General features: G+C 39.8%; 1 protein-coding gene across 6 annotated transcripts in view; it reads left to right on the top strand.

The window, feature by feature from the left end:
* The window catches only part of DGKB (diacylglycerol kinase beta), a 255,173-nt gene extending 242,483 nt beyond the window's left edge, over positions 1-12,690 (top strand). For all 6 annotated transcript variants that reach the window (XM_083468107.1, XM_083468109.1, XM_083468110.1 and 3 more), the window contains 2 exons: positions 526-586; positions 8,893-12,690. In XM_083468107.1, the coding sequence (XP_083324233.1) occupies positions 526-586; positions 8,893-9,000 (169 nt within the window). In that variant the 3' untranslated portion in view covers positions 9,001-12,690. The remainder of the gene's footprint in view (positions 1-525; positions 587-8,892) is intronic.
* Positions 12,691-13,750: the final 1,060 nt, after the last annotated feature.

Below are 13,750 nucleotides of genomic sequence, written 5' to 3'. Positions count from 1 at the left end.
GGTGCCCAGTTTTCTCCATTATGATGTTATTAACATTTGGAGCTTTGCATTTGGGAGAACTAGCAAGTATTTGGACATAAATCATAATAAAATATCAACTACTTGGATATCCTCCTAGGTCAATAATCTACTAGTCATAATTTAGTATACATAATAAATTGTTATTGTCCATGTTTTACTGCATGAAGTATGTCATGAATTTCCATCCACAATTTCAGCAGTCTTAATTTGATTTGGGTTTTTCTTGTACGACACCCAGGCCATTCTGACTCACTTTTGAGATAGTAAAATCAGCTTAAGTAGCAAAGTGGGTCAGATGATTATCTCATCATGTCTGGAATTGGGAAGCCCAACGTATGTTTTTAGCTCACTTCTGGAATGCTTTCAAGGGTATGCCAGCTTACATTATGGAGACCTCGCCCCATGCCACATACACACCTTGGAGTGCCTCTGGGTGGAATATGGGGACATGCTGTCTGTTTAGAATACACACTGTATTTTCTTCCTGTAACTGTTTTGCTCTAGGACTAGCAAGTCTCTGCCTATGCAGATTGATGGGGAGCCATGGATGCAAACACCTTGTACAGTAAGTGTGTCTTGATCAGTATATGTAATAAAACATAAAAATATAAGTATCACAATGACAGTCTGTAATATTGTATGAAATGAAATATTGCATTATTTCCTCAGTCTTCTAGTGTAACCAACCCTAGATTATTTCATTAAAGAACTTGGATGCGATCCTGCAGTCTTACACACAGATTTCAGTATAATATATCTCCCTTCCTCGCTCCCTCTCTCCCCCCACACCCACCCATATATGCATTACTTCCTTATGTATGAACTCACTATACATATGTTTTTGGTTTTGCTCTTTCTAACAAAAATATGTTCAAATAAGTTGAATATTTCTGGCCCATCAACCTTTTTATTGATTTTATGCAGACCCATTCAAAGCACTGGAAAGACTTCAACAGGCACTAATTAAATAATTGAGGAAATTTAATTATAGCGCAGAGGAAAATGGGAGGAGATGCTTCTCTTTCTTAGTGTGCTTACTTGGGAAGAAATGGGGGAAGTGGTTTAGATACCTCACAGAGTAATCCTATATGTGTCTACTTGGAAGCCAGACCCATTGAGTTCAGTGAGGCTTATTTCAGGTAACAAGATGCAGGATTACAGCCTTATAGCTATTCCACATATTATACCGTACCTGACTTCTTCTTTGTATCATCATCATCATCATCATCATTAAAATTACCACAGCCAACATTGCTAATAACATAATTACTTGGTGCGATATTTTATTCTCGCCGATGCTTCGGTTGTTTGGTATGCTTTAATTTATTTACTATTAATTTCTTTTCATAAAGTTCTTTAGCCACACTTTTAAAAAGGTGGACCTCCTTTTCCCTTCCTCGTGCTTCTGGGTTTTTTGGAATAAACAATAGATCCGTTGCTTCCCTCTTTTCTTATTCTTATCTTATTCTGATATCAAGTCATATTCTTGGGAAGCCTAGCTTATGTTTTAAGATCTTAATTTTGGAGTGACCTGGTGCTGTTTCGGTTGGGTCCTGAGGCGTTTCACAGCCAGGAATGCTCCCCTTTTTGCGCTGAGGTCCTCCAGTCATCTTTCCACCTATATCGTGCCAAAATGACAGGAAACCCCTTCTTCTGCACTGCTTGGTGCCTTCCTTGGGTTTGAGACCTCCTCTCAAACTTTTTTCAGGGAGTCAGCGTTGCCCTCGCTCTTCCCAGCTTCCCAATAGCTATGATGGGGAGTGCTCCAGACTTTCAGAGCACTTTCCCTCGACCCGCCACTAAGTGCGTTAGGCCAGAAGTCCCGCGAATAACATAATTAGTCAGATAAAAGCATAATTAAGAGAGAGCGATAGCGGGTAGCAAACAGGGGGTGGGGGTGGAATCTAACATTAAAACATCAACAATTTGGCAAGCCCAATTATTATTTATTATTATTTATTGGACATGCCCAGCCCTTGTCAAAATAAGATTTTATTAATGGGCTGAAAAATTATCACAGAGAGGGCTTACCTGAGCAAGCGTTTCCACAGCCTCGGTGCAGCAACTGAGGAAGCTCTTTCCCATGTCCTAGATAATCTTACTTCTGACATTTGGACACAGAGAACATCTTCAGCCAATGTGAATAAACTGGACAGCCTGGTATCCAATGGGTTGTACTCAAAGTGTCTGGACAGTTTCCCTTGCGTGGGGGGAGCTCCATTGTTTGGGTGCAACCACAGAAAAGGCTCTTTCTCCATTAGCCACCCGCCTAATCTCTGCAGGTAGAAGCAGACAAAGAAGGGCCTCTAAAGACTATTTCATAGGTTAAAAATAATTTTTAAAAAGGTCACTTCAGCTATGTCAAAAATAAGAGAAAGAACAAGCAAGTGGTAGGTCCTCTGCATAGGGAACATGGAGAAATGCTATTGGGAGACAGAGAAAGGGCAGAACTACTCAACACTTACTTTGCCCCTGTCTTCACCCAAAAAGAAAGTGATTTCCCAACCTGGTGATAACAGAATAAATGATGTAAGGAGGGAGCTGCAGCTAGGAACACCTAGCTACTTTAAATGAATTCAAATCTCCAGGGCCTGATGAGCTGCATCCAAGGGTACTAAAGGAGCTTGCAAATTTCAGAACCTTTGTCTATTATCTTTGAGAATACTTGGAGAACAGGTGAGGTTCCTACAGACAGGAGGCAGGCAAATGTTGTCCCCATCTTCAAAAAGAGGGAAAGGAAGACCCAGATAACTACTGACCAGTGATCTTGACATCGATACCAGGGAAGATCCTAGAATAGATAATTCATCAGTCTGTCTGTGAGCATTTAGATGCTGTGATTATTTAGACCCAGCATGGGTTTCTCAAAAATAAGACATGCTTGACCAATCTTTAGCTGATGCTTTAGCTGAGATTCCTGCATTGGACTAGATGACCTTCCAACTCTAAGATTTTATGATTCTATGAGGTAATTCCTCCCATGGGGCTTTTTCATGTCAGGAAGAGTGGGCAGCCAGGAAGGCTGCAGAGAGCACTGAAGGAATGTTTACCTGTAAGGAAAACACACACACACACCCTGGGTGCTTTGTAGTCATAGAATAATCTCAAAATCTCTCAGTGGCTGCAGTACCCTGAGAATTAGGCAGAAGATGGAAGCTTGTTTCACAGAGGAAGAAAAACTGCTGAGAAACCAGAGGACATTTTTCAGTCCATCACCTGTTAATATTCAAACTTGTCTATCTTCTTTAGGTAGGAACTTCTCTAATCTGCATACATTTGAGGGCTGATGTGGTTGGGTATTATTTTTGTGTTGTCGTAGTCCCGCACCGCACAGTGCATACATTATTTTTGTTTACCTATGCATAATTTTTTTAATTTCACAACAGGTTCTTCCCTCCCCTCCCCCTTCATATAATTGACAATGCAATTTACTGCATGTGTGCTTTCTGCACCTTAGACAACTATGCTGAGATGTAATGCACCTACCTCTCCCGTTCAGATTGTTAAGAAAAGAATTAGTTGTGACTAATTGCCAATTAATTTGTAGTGGTTTAAAGGTGGGAGGGGAGGGGTGAAACAATTGCACCTACTAATTAAAATTTAAAATATTCCAAAGTGTCATCTGTAGGTGCCTGTGGAATACATAATTTCCATTTTGGTTCTGTGCTGGATCCTGTAACAACCCTGAGGTTGACAGCTTTATTAATTTAAAACCTCAGCAATACCTATTAGTATAAAACATGAAAAAAATGTCATTAATCATTTATTTTAATTTTGCAGCTCTGTCATTTTCTCAGTGTGTTTAAAAATTATGATGACACTACCATGTTTTCCAATTTACCTGTGTGAAGGGGAAACGGATCACACTACTTAGGAGTGATACTAGAGTATATTATTAGAGCTTAATTAATGCCAAACTAATTAGATTTAATTTCAGTGGGTGCAATGCTATTGCTGATAAATTGTTTTAAGAGAACAGCCTTATATATATAAAACCATTGAGGCGGTTCATAGGGCAAGACCAACGTTATGCAGAGTGCAAAGCAAGATACGCTGATGTGATTTGAAAACTTATTGTATGTTTAAGTCTACTACTAATCCCAAACTCCTGGAACTGTTGGTTCAGAATACAGTGGCCAGATTGTTAATAGGAACCACATATAAAAGCATATTAAAGCTGTGCGGGCTTCAATTTTTTTTCTGGGACCAATTCACCTTTTAAAGGTGATGAGCTTTAAAACCCTAAATTGTTTAGGACCCGGTTATCTGAAGGACTGGAGGTGATCCAATCGCAATATCACTTGGTTGAGAGCAGGGAGAAGGCCTTTTCCATTGACTGTGCCTAAGCTTCTGGGACTCCTTCCAGAGGGAGGCATACCTTGCCCCTCTTTCATAGGGAAGTTGGTCCAAAACCTTCCTTTAAAGAAGACCTCTAGCATTAGCTTTAATCTGCTGCTGTTGGTGCATTCTTGTGTTTCGTGGAACTCCTAGATTCAACATTGTCTAGGGAGAATACATCTCCATGGGTTTAACAGCGGGTAGAAAAAGTAATTTTGGCAGCGTCAGCTTTTTACTCCTCTTTCTTCTAAGCTCTGAAAGCAGACACAGATCCTCATTAGGACTCTTCCCACTATGCTCCTCTTGGGACCTCTGCTTAATGGCAGAAGCAACTACCGTGCAGGTGTATTAAAACAGGAGTAGGGAATCCATAGCCTTCCAGATGTTATTGGATATCAACTGCCCTAGCCAGCTTGGCCAATGGTCAGGCATAATGCAGCTCTGTTTTTCCATAACACTGGCATAAGCAAACTCGGCCCTCCAGATGTTTTGGGACTACAACTCCCATCATCCCTAGCTAACATGTCAGGGATGGTGGGAGTTGTGGTCCCAAAACATCTGGAGGGCCAAGTTTGCCTATGCCTGCCATAACATCTGAATCAGGAGAGGCTGTGAAAGCTCTGGAAGGGTATCTGGGCACAGTTATGGATTGGATGAAGGTCAGTAACTGGTACAGTGGTGCCCCGCAAGACGAATGCCTCGCAAGACAAAAAACTCGCTAGACGAAAGGTTTTTCCGTTCGCGATTTGCCTCGCAAGACGAATTTCCCCTATGTGCTTGCTTCACAAGACGAAAACGTCTCGCGACTTTTTTTTCTTTGACTAAAAACAAAGACATGTTTTGTTTATAAAGTTAATTTATTTTCCCTTCAATTTTTGAACTGCTCTTTACAGTATGTGTGACTTTAAAGAGCAGTTAATAAACTGTTGTTGTACCAAATTGGCTTTGTTTGGACTTTTTTTGACCATAGGAACGCATTAATTGATTTTCAATGCATTCCTATGGGATTTCGTGCTTCGCAAGACGAAAAATTCGCTAAACAACAAAAATTGCGGAACGAATTAATTTCGTCTTGCGGGGCACCACTGTACTTGAATCCTGGAGAGATGGAGGATCTTGGGGTGGGGTGGCTCCCATGCTCAGGTGACAGGCAAGTTGATTTGTATAGCTCAACTAATTAGGTACACAAATTGTACACTCGTTGAATGTAATATGTGGACGCTCCTGCTTTGAAATGTGTTGCATAAAAGTATTCTATTTTAGACTATACTGGTAAGAACTGTTGACTTTCTTTAGAGTTTCTTGTTGCTATATAGACAGGTAGTCCATTTCCAGTTTAAGGATGTTACAAATCTCTTAATAGCTTACAACTTGGAACAACAGCCTAGAAGTTTGGTTTTATTTTAATTTTATTTTTTTCATTCTTGGTATGAGAAGAATTATTAATATACCTAGTAGTTTTGATACACTAAGGTTCCAGAAGCTGGTGGTGTCAGTTTCTAATACCAAATTCATTATGTGCTGTACCTTGATGGCTGCTTTCTGCTTGGTATATTGTAGGGAAATATATAGCCACTAATACTCTAAAGGGTGCCTAATTGGGTGAATTTGCAGGAATTACAAATGAATGTTGCCTGAAGCCTTTTTTTATTTTAGCGATCCTGGTAGAGTTATGCATACAATTTCACATATGTTACCATAGGGAAGAGTAAGCTGGGAGTCTAGAAGAGTTAAATAAAACCCACTTATCCTGTTGAATTTTTTACATTTCTGTCTCTTTTGATTGTAAAGTAAATTTCCACCCCAAGAAGCGGGCTGTTCCCTATTTTAATGAGCCTGTCCTCTCAGTATACTCCCCCACCCCACCACACACACATTACTATTAGTGAATGACAAGTGAAGGATATTCATTTTAGCTTGAAAATGTCAGGTATGCACTTTAAGAGATATATTTTTTGCCAGTTTTAATGAGGCGGTGTTTCTTTTTGAAAGAAATACTCATTTGTGATGTGGATACTGTGCAGATGACAACTGATATTTAATAAGTGATGGTTCTTGTATTAGTCGTAGTTCACTAAAGAAAATGTCCCAGATAGCTTTTGAAAAACTGTTAGCGTCACTAGCCCAAAGGCAAGATGTGACCTTTTTATTACATAATGAGAATCATTTATTATCTTACAATGTATCTTAAAGTCACAGACAAAATGCCACTTTGATAATTGCTTTCAATTAGCTTTCAGCATAGCATACATTCATAAAATGTCTTCTCTAATTTAGACTTGAATTAGAGAAAATTGGAGACATAATCTACGTTAAGGTTGTCTCATTTAAGGTGATTTCTAGTTTTATATCAAAGAAATCAAAATGAGTAGCTATAAAGCAGTCTTTCATGGTGTTTTAAACAGGCCTTTCAATATTTGATTTGATTTTACTATCAATTAATTAACAAATTAGAATGCTACTCCATCATTTTTGACCTTTTTAGTAAGTTGGCTTTTGACTTTAATTCCTAATGGTTATTTTGAAATTCAGCATTGAAGTTCACGTTAAGAGCAATGAACAATGCGATTAGGAGAAGTATAAATAAGGCATGCTACTGTAATCAAGTGTCTTATTTTTAATTCGTAATGTGTACAAAAAAATCATTATCAGTCTGATCTAGTGGCAGAGCAAAGCACAGTAGAAATGGCTTCTGCTCATAGAGCTGCCATACAGGGGGTGGCAGAAACGGCAGGCTGTGGAGGGAATTATCTCCTATATCCAGCAGTAGGTAGGATAAAATATGGGCCCATTACCCTAGTCAGTGTAGCCATGAACACAGCAGCAGGTATGTAGCCTTCTGCAGCATTTACTGTATTTTTCGCTCTATAAGACGCACCAGACCACAAGACACACCTAGTTTTTGGAGGAGGAAAACAAGAAAAAAAATATTCTGAATCTCAGAAGCCAGAACAGCAAGAGGGATCGCTGCGCAGTGAAAGCAGCATTCCCTCTTGCTGTTCTGGCTTCTGGGATAGCTGCACAGCCTGCATTCGCTCCATAAGACGCACACACATTTCCCCTTACATTTTTAGGAGGGAAAAGGTGAGTCTTATAGAGCAAAAAATACAGTACATTTCCTTGGGTCAGAACCCCCTGGCAGTGGCGTAGCGTGGGTTGTCAGCACCCAGGGCAAGGCAAGTAATTTCTGCCCCCTAACCCGTGGATTTGCGCCCCCTAACCCTAACCCCCAGATGTTGCGCCCAGTGCGCCCGGCCCCCCTGCACCCCCCACGCTACGCCACTGCCCCCCGGTCCCTTATATCCCTGCCTGACCCCTGATAACTTTGGGGAAATCACTGCTAGCATTCCCCATTGGCTTTGATGCACAGCTTGTGTCTACCAAAAGCCAAGTGTTCAGTATTGTGGACCAAATTTATGGAACTCCCTTCAGCTGAGGTCAGACGTGCCCAATCCCTGTTGAACTCCTGGGGCCTACTGAGGACATTTTATAATTTTAGTTGGTTGACTGGTATTATGTGCTGCTTTCCATTCAAATGAATCCCAAATCGGCTTGCAAACAATAAATAAGAATAGCATAATGAAACCCCAACAAGTGCAGCATAAATCATGTGACATAAATGAACAAATCATCAGTAAAACAACTGCGATCTATAAAACACTATTAACAAACAACTAAAAAAAGATGCTGAACATCACAGTTATAAGTCGTATTCTATGACTGATGAATCAGCATAGCGTTTATAATCTACAAAACAGTAGTAACAAAATAGCAACTAAAAATAAGTTAACACTATTAAGTGCATACATACTCTTCCCCAACCCAAATGGCTCAGAATCGTTCACTCTGACCAGTTCATCAAAATACACATAAACATCTATTATATAGTAGGATTGTGATCTAACAGAAATAGCTACAACTTAGCTATACTTACTTATGGGTTTTTTAAATTAATTTTTTATTTTCATTGTATTGAGTTTCTTGTACACCACTTAAAGACCTTAGTAACTAAGTATTAAATGGATTGTCGAAATGAAATAGGTATTTAATACTATTTTTTAAAAAAAACAAACCAAACTGATCAATAATCAGTTACAACTGTACAGATAAATATAATTCAGGTGTTATATATATATATACACACACAAAAAAAAGAAAGTGGTTTTTACAACACCTTATGATGTTAATTTGTATAATTAGAATTATGTTTGATAACTGAGATTCTGCCCAACCATATGAGTATTATTATTTTTTCCATACACTGATAATTGCCTAGGCAATGGTCTCAAAATTCATTCACCTCTCCTATTTTTTTAACATAGCATTGTTCAATTGCTTCTTTTAAAGTAACAAACATTATTTATGAACTAGAATGGATAATAGAACTAGATTGTGAGCAAGAATAAGAAGAAGAAATTATAATAAAATTGCTGTTTGATGTGTAACTAATTACGAAACTTAAAATAATCATTTTTTGTGATCCATTGCTATCACATCTTTTGATTAGGTAATAATTCTTTTCTCTCTCACCAGATAAAAATCACGCACAAGAACCAAGCTCCAATACTGATGGGACCACCTCCCAAAACTGGGCTCTTCTCTTCCATCATTAAGAGAACAAGGAACTGCAGCAAAGAATAAGCTTCTTTTAGTTAAATCCTTACAAAATCAAATTAGCAGGGATTTGGAATATGTACGCTGGAAACCTTTCAAGGGTTTTAAAATGTTCTCTACTGCATAATCATGGAATCTGGAATAACAGTTTCTGTGACTGAGCTAATGTAAAACGATGCTATTAGAATAATTTATTGCCACAGTTTTGTAGGCATTTTGCATGAAGAAAGCTAATGTTTACATAAAGTGATAAAGCATATTTTTGTTGCATGCATTGCCATTACTAATTTGCAGGATAAATATGCTTTGGGGGGGGAGAGAGAATGCAACACTGTTGGAAATGTGATTTTTCCCAGGATGTGAACCTCAGATTGGTCTTTCAGATGGGATATTTAACCCATTGGACTACTCCGGCATCTTCTGAAGAAAGTGCCATGAGGCTTATTGCAGCCTTGGTTGGCTTCCTTTCCTGATTAATGCTGAGGAATAACAAACGTTCAGCCTAGTATTTGCCCGGCCATCCCTCTTAAATCTCACCCATTGAATTCAGTGCAGATCTGATCATTTAAAACCTGGCACATGAACTCTTTGTGCTATCTTGTTCTGTTAGACTTCATACAGAACAGGAAGCAACCAGCCTCATTTCCAGTTTTCAGACGGCCCTTGAGCGAGGCAGACACCCTGCGGGGGGGGGGGTCCCCCTCTCTCAGAAAGGGCACAGATTCGAGCTTTTCAGGTCTGTGTCTGAGCACTCTTCCCTTTGCCCTGCCGATATCCACAAGCAACCCCACTTTGCCTGTTGAATTGGAGCAAACTGCAATCGGCAGGAAAACCCGAATTGCCATTTGCTCCGATTCAGCTGTAAAGAGCGGGTTTTCCTGGGGAAAGAAAGAAAAAAGTGCTTGGACGTAGACCAGGGAAGTGCAGACCATTGCCTAGAAAGCGCAGGGCAAAAGGTAAGCAGGGATAAGTCCAGAGTCCAGAGGCGGAGCGTATGCCCGCGCTCCCAAGGAGGGGCAGGGCGCAGAGGGTGCCCTCCCACACACGGGATAGCCGCTTGGCTGCACAGAGTGGCGCATGCGCCCTGCAGCTCGGGGTGGAGCGAGCCACCCATGGGGGCGGAGGGAGACATCAATGGCGGACATTTGGTGCGCCGCCTGCGACTTCCAGGCCTCCCCCAGCTGTCAAAACAAAGGGGGAAGGGGGGAATGCGGCACAGTCCCCCCTTCCCCCGACGCCTCAGGGTAGGCTTTGGAGTCGCGGGTGGGCGGCGTGCAAAATGTCACCCCCCTCAGCGAAGACACCTGGGACCCCTGCCTGAGTCTCCTTCATCAATGCAGCAAGTCCAGGAAACTGTTGCCACTGGGGCCTCTGCTGGGCTATGGGCCCTGTGTAAATGCCCACTGATGCTCCCCGCCCCCATTTTTTAAAATTAATTTTCCAATAATATTTTTAAACAAGAAAACAAATACACAAACAAACATAAATCTCAGCCTATTTAAACCAATCTTTGTAACATTGTTAAGTGACTTCCCCATATCCCCCTGGTTGAATTTCAATGTATATCATTTTAACTGTTTTCCAAAACTAATGTTCTTATGAAATTAACGTAATCACTTAACATCTTTCTTTCTTCCAAATTTGGCATTAAACATATTTATCACATCACATATTTAAATCCTAAGCCTATCTGATATTTGCAAGCTTTCCAATTAAATGCCCGCTGATGCTGGTCCATGGAAACAATTCCTTGAAGTACCCAGAGGGTGGCCTTCCCCCCCCCCAAAAAAAAGCACATTACATAATAGGCTGTTTAGTTCCACATGATCAAACTTCAAAATATTTCCATCGCAAATACGGGCCCACGCTATAGTGTTAGAATAAAAGAAGCATTGCTAACATGCATCCGAGCTGGAGAACCATTACACATAATACAAGACGAAACCCTGGGTTTGTCGCTGAGCATTTACTCAACATGGAGACTCAGCCAATCCTGTCTCTCCGACAGGTGTTATTTGTATGATACATTTGTCTGTTTGCCACATCCATACTTTAATATTTTAAGTGTACATCTAAGCATATAAGAGCATATCTGGGAAAGAAATGCAGTGGTTGAAACCAAGCCAAAAATTACTCCACATTAAATCTTCATAATATATCAAACTTCTGAGCAGTCTTGCATATTAGCCTGTGAAGCAGTAGGTGTGCCACATCATAACCAAGCCACATGCCTGATAAACCACATTTCCACCAAAGATTTAGCAAAGCGATGTTTCTAGGAAAATTGGCTGGTGCAAAAGTAAGCATTTGCGATCAAAACCCTCTTTTGAAAGCTTTTGATTACTTTGGCAGTGCCTGTACCAAGAAAGGGGACTGAAATTCATGAATTACAATTAATTCTTACTAAGTATTTATTTATTTATTGTGTTTATAAAAATAGTCCATGAATCAACTGGTCACCCCAATCAGATGGGCTCATGTGTGTGTCCATTGACCTTGGGGAGGTTTCGTATCTTGTATTTCAGAATGCTCATGTGAACAAATGGGGAGCAAGTTTAGAAGCTGCCTCTAAGGGTCCTGTTACTGCATGCGCAGCAGAGACACTGGATCGGAAGACTCAGAGTTATGGCCATCATAATTGTGTCACTGGCTTGTTTCCTTCATAACTGCAAAACTTCATATTGCTGCCTTTTTTGTGTTCTCAATTCCAAGAATTTCTGCTGTGATGATTTTGTGCTCAGTACCTTACTTCCCACCCATGGCCCCCTGGAAAATGTATTAACAGCTTGGAAAACTGCAAAGCAGCTTGTTTTGTGCAATATAAGTGCCGCTGTCTTATGGTCAAGGCCAGGCCAGCCAACAATTTCTATGTTACGTATAAACTTATACATCTATAGCAAACTGCTTTTGGGGAAAGCCACTGTGATTTTCAACCCATTCCCCTTTTAGTTTGAGTTTCATCCTTGCATGCTTTGCTTTCAGGCATTCCACCAAGAAGAGCAACTTGCTTGAAATGCATGATTTATTAATGCCCTCGCACCTTCTAATCTATCTCATACTTTGCTAATGATTTATCAAATCTCTTTTCCTATTGATTCGTTCATCCTTATGAAATGCAAACAACATGAAATCTTTCTGTTGTGCACGGTATTGTGCATGGATGTAAGTACATTAGATACAGTTTGAGTACATTATAGGATTTGGTAGATTTCGTCTGTGTGTAATTGAAGAACACAGAAGCAGTATATTGCCGGCAAAGACAACGTACAGTACGTGAAAAATACTCTTAATGTTCAGTAAATGTTAGCAAACTAACGCCACTTAACATAACATTCAGCATTAGGCTAAGAAATGATATTATTATTATTATTATTATTATTATTATTATTATTATTATTATCATTATTATTATTATTTATTAAAATTTGTATACCACCCTTCATCCAAAGATCCCAGGGTGGTTGACAATAGATATGTCTGTCTCCAAACCTAAGGCTGTACAGTTCAACATGTATGGGTCCAGTGATGTTAACTATAGTGTCAGAATTATAATTCTCTTGTAAGCTACAAACAAATGTACACCTATATCTGATGCAATGGCTACTTCAGATATCCATGACTCAAAGGCAAATCCATCTTGCACATACTGTATCACATGACATGTTCATTGATTTTATGAAATTATGGCTATAGGTAATAAATATTTTCACATTATGAGTACAGTTTTCTACAAGTGATATTCACCTTCTTTGTAACCACACTTTTTTTCTTTAAGAGCCCCAGCTCCTTGATGCAACTGTGTGATAATCTTACAGGCATCATTTCTCCGAAAACTAAAATCTAAGCATAATTTTAGTGGTGTGAGATCTGCTTCCCTATGATTCCTCCTCATGCTGGTATCTTGCACATGAAGTTACTACACAGATGGGACCACTGAGCTAGTCCTTTGCCCTGCACCTTGTACAATGCTCTTGAAGGAAAGTCCTGCTCACGTTACTGCTTTCTGCGCAGACTTCTTGAGCAGCAGACCTCTTGAGGAACCCACAAGAAGTATCACACTTGCCACAGTGGGTGAATGTGGGGCATAGACTACAGGATGCAAGAAAGGGAAATTGCTGCTTAATTGTGGTACAAATATTTGTCGGTAGCTAGCTGTTTCAACAGATCCTTGACAGAAGACTGTGGTGGAAGGATCAGTCGATTTCAGTATTGTCCATTTATTATTTTTCCAATCTTAAATTCAGTTCTCCACATTTCTGCAGCAATTTGCAGAATTAAAAAAAATCCTCCTAGAAATTCATCAGCATTTAATGTCAACTTTTCCCAATAGGCACATTTATGTACGCCATTTTGACTAAGGTACACAATTTTCCTAATATGCATATTTATATTTTGTTTTCACTAATATATTCATGTTTATGCACACTTTCCCTTAATATATGCATTTTTGTAAACATTGGTTGGAGAATCGCGTTGCAAAATTTGGATGAGCACAAATTTGGGTGGATGGCTGTGTTTTGGTTCTCCTATTGTTTCAGAAAGTACGAATTTGATAGATTCATCTTTAGGTGTGAACCAAATCCAATTTCTCCCTCATCCCTAACCCTCCCTTGGTGGATACTACACCAAGGCTTGTTAAGAAATATGTCCAAATATAAGATTAAGTCATTTGCTGTGTTGTGTGGGAGAGTTTTCTAGAAAAGAAGGCAGTGTGTTGCAGAGGTTCTGTGCACAAACAAACCCAGTGATTGTGTTTCCAGGGCAAACCTGTTTAAAG

Source organism: Podarcis liolepis (assembly GCF_965112155.1).
Source record: "Podarcis liolepis genome assembly, chromosome: 12".
NCBI lineage: Eukaryota > Metazoa > Chordata > Lepidosauria > Squamata > Lacertidae > Podarcis > Podarcis liolepis.
This window is presented reverse-complemented; position numbering and strand designations above follow the sequence as displayed.